At 35.3% G+C, this 7,423-nt stretch overlaps 1 protein-coding gene across 1 annotated transcript; it reads left to right on the top strand.

Moving 5' to 3' along the window:
- Nucleotides 1–1,744: 1,744 nt before the first annotated feature.
- LOC129875987 (heat shock cognate 70 kDa protein 2) lies at nucleotides 1,745–4,997 on the top strand. The gene is made up of 2 exons (XM_055951261.1): nucleotides 1,745–2,050; nucleotides 3,129–4,997. Exons 1-2 carry the CDS (start codon nucleotides 1,837–1,839, stop codon nucleotides 4,856–4,858), a joined length of 1,944 nt encoding a protein of 647 aa, XP_055807236.1. The 5' UTR covers nucleotides 1,745–1,836; the 3' UTR covers nucleotides 4,859–4,997.
- The last annotated feature ends 2,426 nt before the right edge of the window (nucleotides 4,998–7,423 follow it).

Raw genomic sequence — 7,423 nt, forward strand, 5'->3', positions numbered from 1 at the left:
CCGATTGCTAGAGTAGTTGTGAAATTATGTTTGGTGGTTGGTGTTGGTGTATCTTTTGATTATATCCCAGAGCTACTGAGTCTGGTTGGACGCTCCGAGGCAAGGTAAGTGAAGGGTAGGTATTTCAGGTGTCATTGTAATTTTTGCAGCTGCTGGAGAGGGAGGTCCTAGTCATCTCATCTCATCTGCCATTAGGTATAGATCTACCATTGTTGAAGCTTCTATGGAAAAGTGATATCTGCAGAAATTTAAAATTGTAAATCATCAAAGTCTGAAATGTGATGGCTCGTTTGATAAAATTTCTGTTTGAATCCCGAATTACTTAAGTCGGCCTCAAGATAATCTACGTAGCAGCCCAAGCAAAGCTCATGAAAAAAAAAATATTTATTTTTTATTATGTTATTTAGTTTCTATGTATAATCATTATGCATTTATACATGATAACAATTAAGTACTATAAGTTATTTTGTTTAGAATGATGAAATATTTTTTGAGCTAAGGCCCGTAAAAGTACACCATGGAAATGTCAAAGTTCACATGAGAAAATCAGGTAGAGCTGGTTCCCAAATATTGTTACCACCACAGTAGAAATAAGTATTTTCTCCATTCATTTTTATTTATTTAATTTAAAAATTTACATAATTGGTATAAATATTATATTATAATATTCATATTAATTCAATGTTTATAAAAAGTTAATATTAAAGATAAAAATATTTTTTTAATAAATTAAAAATAACAAGTAAAACTGAAAATATTTTTAAAAATTAATGGAAGGATTAATATACAAGAACCAGCGTTTATCTCAACTTTTCATTGGACCGAATATCGGCGCCTACTATTGAAGTCGGCTGGCGACAGTTGAATATTAGATGGGCGTACATTTCAATGAAACGGCTTTGCACGTTTTCTTTCCACAAAGTATGGAAGGTTTTCAATATTTAGTCAACATCAATTAATACAATTTTGATATATTTTTAAATTGAACTTATTTTTAAAAATTAAGATGTATTTTTTATAAATATTTTTAATAGTTTTTTGATATAAAATTTTTTGTATTAAAACAAGGTAAAATTAAAAAAATATCATTAATATCTTCTTAATTATATGAAATATTATTTATTTTGACATAAAAAAAAAATATAAGAGCATCACTTATTGAAACAAAGAGAGTTTTTATAGTATTCTTTTTTATTAAAAGGTGAAAATCATTTAGTTTCCTCAATTTTACTTAAAATTAAGTGGATGTTTGATCATAAAATTAAATATTATTTATTTTATTTATAATTTTTAAATTAGAATTGCGCTGGCTTTATTTTTTTTAAATAATATTTAAAAATTATTTTAAAAAAATATAATTTATACCCTAATTTCTAAGTAGATAATCACATAACGTCATAGGTTGAATTGATTTTCATCAAATTATGAATATCTTCGGTGGTGGAAAATATGAAATATTAAACTAACTTGACATTAATATTTTATTTGAATTTTCTATTTTATTATAACTTTCAAAATCAAAATAACAAATTAATTAATTTGAAATCAAAATCTAAAATTGTTGTATTAATTCAAGTTTATTTGATTTGAATTTGAATTTAAAATTTACAATTTCGAAAAAGAAAATTTTCAAATTAAAGTTTTCAAGAGATCTAACGGTAGTCGACATACTAATTAATTAGGTGTTTAGAACATTCTAGAATACAAAACTATTTTGATCTCACACTATAAAACCTTCATCTTTTCTTTCTATGTTCTCTCTCGAAAAACCCTAGTTATTCATCGCTTTCTTTCAGCTCCTCTTCCCCAAGACTAGACGACACTAAACGAAAAGATATGGCCGGCAAGGGAGAAGGGCCGGCGATCGGAATCGATCTCGGAACTACATACTCATGCGTCGGTGTATGGCAACATGATCGTGTGGAAATCATTGCCAATGATCAAGGTAACAGAACGACGCCGTCCTACGTTGGTTTCACTGATTCTGAGCGTCTCATTGGTGATGCTGCCAAAAATCAGGTCGCAATGAACCCTATCAACACAGTTTTTGGTAAGATCTCTTTCTGCTTTTTTATTATTGTATATTTTTACTTAGTTTTGTTCTATTTGATAGATCCACGATGTTACTATCCGTCTTTGGATTTCGATCTGTTGATTTGAAGTGAATTAGTCGTCCGAATTATGTATAGTGTTAAATTTTTATTTTGAATTGTTACTTCAGTTCAGTACTGCGCCTTTGAATCGGTTAAGTTAGATGTAAAACTAGATCTATAATTTGGACTACTTTGATTGTTTATTGTGAACGTTTATTTGATTATGTAGCATCTTTGAAGAATGTATGGCAGTAATTGTTTAGGCAAGCAGCAGCTATTTATTAAGTGACTCCACCTTTACCCACTTAAAAGTTACTCCCTCCACATCAATTTATTTGCCTAGTTTTGATTTGGACCAGAGTTTTAGAAATTAATGAAGACATTTGAATCATGGGGTCTTAAACTAAAGATTTGTGGAATGTACCTGAAAGCCCTGGTTAAGGTAAAGAACAAAACTAGAACAAAAGAGTTGTCAAAGTAAAGAAACATTCCTTTTTAAATGGGCTAAGGTGAGTTCTTTTTTAAACAGGAAAGCAAAAGGCAAATTAATTTTGGGGGAAACTGTGATTTCATTTTCTGTTGTCAGCCAAGCTTGTTAAGATGTAAATCAGGATATAGTATGTACTTGTTATATTTAGTGAACTTGAATAGTTTAATTTGAAGATGAGTTAATGTATATTTTGCCTTCTCATACCATTTTGAAATTTTGTTACTTTTTAAAGATAGAAACCTGAATCAATAACAAACGAATTTTCTTGTGGGATTGTCTTGCTTATAAGATTCCTGATGAGCACGGTTAAAACTTGGTTATTCAGTGATGGTATTGTTATTAAGAAAAAAATAATTTTTGGTTTGATTATAGGCATTTTAATGTATTACTGTTATGTGAAATTCTTTGAAGTTTTTATGTTTGTTTGGACCACAACTCGCATAATTATCTAGGTTTTTTGTTTCAGTTTCTTGATAACAACATTGTTTAGTTGTCGACCAAAACAGCATTTTTTAATTGTTGACCTGAATTTGTTCACCATGCAGATGCTAAAAGGTTGATTGGTAGGAGATTTAGTGACTCTTCTGTGCAGAGTGACATGAAGTTATGGCCATTTAAGGTCATTCCTGGTTCTGGTGATAAGCCCATGATTGTTGTCAACTACAAGGGTGAGGAGAAGCAGTTTTCTGCTGAGGAGATCTCATCTATGGTGCTCATTAAGATGAAAGAGATTGCTGAAGCTTTCCTTGGATCAACTGTTAAGAATGCCGTGGTTACTGTTCCAGCCTACTTCAATGACTCTCAACGCCAGGCCACCAAGGATGCTGGTGTTATTTCAGGCCTAAATGTGATGCGTATTATCAATGAACCTACAGCAGCTGCTATTGCTTATGGTCTTGATAAGAAGGCAACCAGTGTTGGTGAGAAGAATGTGCTCATCTTTGATCTTGGTGGTGGTACATTTGATGTCTCTCTTCTCACAATTGAGGAAGGTATCTTTGAGGTGAAAGCCACTGCTGGAGACACCCACCTTGGAGGTGAGGACTTTGACAACAGGATGGTGAATCATTTTGTTCAGGAATTCAAAAGGAAGAACAAAAAGGATATCAGTGGTAATCCTAGGGCACTCAGGAGGTTGAGAACTGCATGTGAGAGGGCAAAGAGGACACTTTCATCCACTGCTCAGACTACCATTGAAATTGACTCTCTGTATGAGGGTATTGATTTTTACTCCACCATCACACGTGCTAGATTTGAAGAGCTTAACATGGATCTGTTTAGGAAGTGTATGGAACCAGTTGAGAAGTGTTTGAGGGATGCTAAGATGGATAAGAGCACGGTACATGATGTCGTTCTGGTTGGTGGTTCTACTAGAATCCCAAAGGTTCAACAACTTTTGCAGGACTTTTTCAATGGGAAGGAGCTTTGCAAGAGCATCAACCCTGATGAGGCCGTTGCTTATGGTGCTGCAGTGCAAGCTGCAATTTTGAGTGGTGAGGGTAACGAAAAGGTGCAGGACCTTTTGCTGTTGGATGTTACACCTCTGTCCCTTGGTCTGGAAACTGCTGGTGGTGTCATGACTGTGTTGATTCCCAGAAACACCACTATCCCAACCAAGAAGGAGCAGGTCTTCTCAACCTACTCTGACAACCAGCCCGGTGTGTTGATTCAAGTGTATGAAGGTGAGAGAACAAGAACCAGGGACAACAACTTGCTCGGCAAATTTGAGCTCTCTGGTATCCCTCCTGCCCCCAGGGGAGTTCCTCAAATTACAGTGTGCTTTGACATCGATGCCAATGGTATCTTAAATGTTTCTGCTGAGGATAAGACCACCGGACAGAAGAACAAGATTACCATCACTAATGACAAGGGCAGACTCTCAAAGGAGGAGATCGAGAAGATGGTTCAGGAAGCAGAGAAGTACAAATCTGAGGATGAGGAGCACAAGAAGAAGGTTGAAGCAAAGAATGCTTTGGAGAACTACGCCTACAATATGAGGAACACAGTAAAGGATGAGAAGATTGCATCCAAACTATCTGCTGATGACAAGACTAAGATTGAGGATGCCATTGAGCAAGCCATCCAGTGGCTCGATGGTAACCAGCTTGCTGAGGCTGATGAGTTTGAGGACAAAATGAAGGAGCTTGAGAGTCTCTGCAACCCAATCATTGCGAAAATGTACCAGGGGGCAGGTGGCGACGGTGGTGCCATGGATGATGAAAGTCCTGCTCCTAGCGGCAGCGGTGCTGGTCCCAAGATTGAGGAGGTGGACTAAGTTGGTGCTTCCTATATTGTTTTTGATTTCATATGTTTAGAGACCTGCAATTTTTGTTTCAAAGATTCTGCATAGTAGTTGGTTTATAGCAGAAACTTTATTATATCTTTTACTTTCTGCAATGAAGTACAATCTTTTATGTCGTAGTAGTATATTTCCATTTCTCAAAATATTGCTCTTTACCATGGCTGCTTCTCACAGCCTTTTCATTGTATCTAATCAGTAGTTTGATCTCAACTCATATGGAGTAACAAATATCATTCCTATTGTTTCACCTCAATTCTCCATGCATACTTATATCTCACTTAACTGGAAAAATCCCTAAGTTTCTCAAACTTAAACAAAAACATCCCTCTGTTAACTCCTCCATCTACATTTAACAGATGTATTGTTTTTAGTTAGGTTTGAGAAACTTACGGGTTGTTTTCAATTGAGGTACTTATTATAAAGGGTGTATTGAAAGTTGAGTTGATATTTGGTTAACTCGACAACTAGATTGAGTTGGCAGAAGTCAAAATTTGGAAATGCGATTCAAGCCGATTTGACTTTGGCGATTTCACAGTTTGTTTACAATATCTTTTTGAGTAGGTGATAGTAGAAAGATAATATAAATTTGGATCAATGATGTACTATCAAGGACAAGGTCACGCATGAGAAAACAATAATCTCAAATCTGAAAGGCCAGGTTATGTTGAAGGTTTTCTCCACCTCTTCGACTTCAGTAATAGCTAATTTCCAGTACCTTGACCTTCCCAATCATTGTTTACATTCATCTTGAATAAATCCCCAATTAAGTATATTCAAGACAGAGAACAATTAGTTAGAAATAATAATAATAATAATTGTAGTCTTCCATCAACTCTTGGAAATAACAGAATTATCGAAAACTAGGTTTTGATCGTTAGTTATCTTTATCAGGTCCACCTATACGTGGCGCAGAGTTATTGGCTCTCATGATGTTGACTTGTGGTCCTAAAACATAGTAAGATAAGTCCGTCCTCTAATAGTGTGTCCCCAAGAGAGATTCCTTACCTGAATGCCCCAAGCCAATTAAGGAACTTAAGAAAGTGACAATTTGTTAAGTTATTGGTTGATGATGGATTGGTGTGGTTGAGAGGAAGTAGTTTACTGCAAATTGTCTTCTTGAGCATTCATACAAAATGAGCCAAGTCACCAAAAAAAATAATAATCAACAAATAAGCTTAAGAGAGCAACCCAAGAGAAGTTGAAGGGCAAAAATAGTAACACTACAATGAAGACAACAAAGAAAAATGTAAGTTGCCAATCTTGACCACAACAAGTGTATTCTCGTATTTCCCATTAGGAATTTGCAAGAAAGGATAAGAAATGAAACAACTATTGTAAACTACTCATCTCCCCGTTTGTCCACTATATTATTTTTCTAAATTATTTTTGACTTTTTGAAATACCAAGTCATATGAGTCTTATAGTAAAATATGCACCTCATTTCAAGTGAGGTTTTTTCTCTCAATTAATTTCACGGAATATCTATTACCTTCAAACCAACATAAATATCAAATAACTCTATCTACCAAAGCTCAAGAGATGGGAAAAAACTTCCTTGTGTTTTTGTCCATGCTATTTAGTGAGGTTCTTTTGTTGTGGTATGAACAAGACCATAAAAAATGCTTTCTTGATAAGTTGATGGTAAAGAATAGATACTACAAATGAAAACAAAGAGGACGTGGAATGAAAATATCAATAGCTTGCAGGTTAGATGCGTATGCCTCAAGGATAGATGTCATGTGGCTGCCTTATACCCCTCTGTTTCTGTGGCCTTGGTCTATTATTACGGGGTTGTATTCAATAGTCAATCAATTAGTTTTTTCAATCTCTACAGACTATAGCACTCTTAAACAATTGCAGAGTATTCAATAACCAATCAATTCGTTTTTTCGCTCTCTATATACAATAACACTCTTTTAACAATTGGCTGCTTTGCTATTCCGCCCAATAGTCAATCAATTCATTTTTCCGCTCCAATTGCACACCAAAACTATTTGCCAACTCGTTTTTGCTCTTCTATTGCACACTTACACTATTTGCTTATGTAGTATGGAGTTTTAACTAATGGAAAGTGTCTAAACTCTGTGGCTATGTCGCGAACCTGAGACCTCTAACCAAAGGGATCTTATCCATCCTACCACAATACAACATTATACATGCTTCCGAAAAAGAAGCAAGTAAGCCAAAATTCCACAGCAAAAAGCAGTCATAAAACCAGATACTTCTTTGTTTGGCTTACCGATTTGCTATGCCAAGCATGAAAAACTATGAATTAAATAGATGAACACAATATCAGTGACTATGGTAATAAAATATCAGTGACTATGCTAATAAACCAACTGGTGAACTTTCATAGCAAACAAAAAAAGGGCAGCCCGGTGCACTTAAGCTCCCGCTATGCGCAGGGTCCGGGGAAGGGCCCGACCACAAGGGTCTGTTGTACGCAGCCTTACCTTGCATTTCTGCCAGAGGCTGTTTCCAAGGCTTGAACCCGTGACCTCCTGGTCACATGGCAGCAACTTTACCAGTTAGTGTGTC

This window comes from Solanum dulcamara, chromosome 12 (genome assembly GCF_947179165.1).
Source record: "Solanum dulcamara chromosome 12, daSolDulc1.2, whole genome shotgun sequence".
In the NCBI taxonomy this organism is placed as follows: domain Eukaryota; kingdom Viridiplantae; phylum Streptophyta; class Magnoliopsida; order Solanales; family Solanaceae; genus Solanum; species Solanum dulcamara.

Excerpts from the sequence above, each read along its gene's own strand:
- LOC129875987 (XM_055951261.1), top strand. The coding sequence starts at position 1,837 with ATGGCCGGCAAGGGAGAAGGGCCGGCGATCGGAATCGATCTCGGAACT. Across the intron at positions 2,051-3,128 it reads CCCTATCAACACAGTTTTTG|ATGCTAAAAGGTTGATTGGT; the intron begins GTAAGATCTCTT and ends TTCACCATGCAG.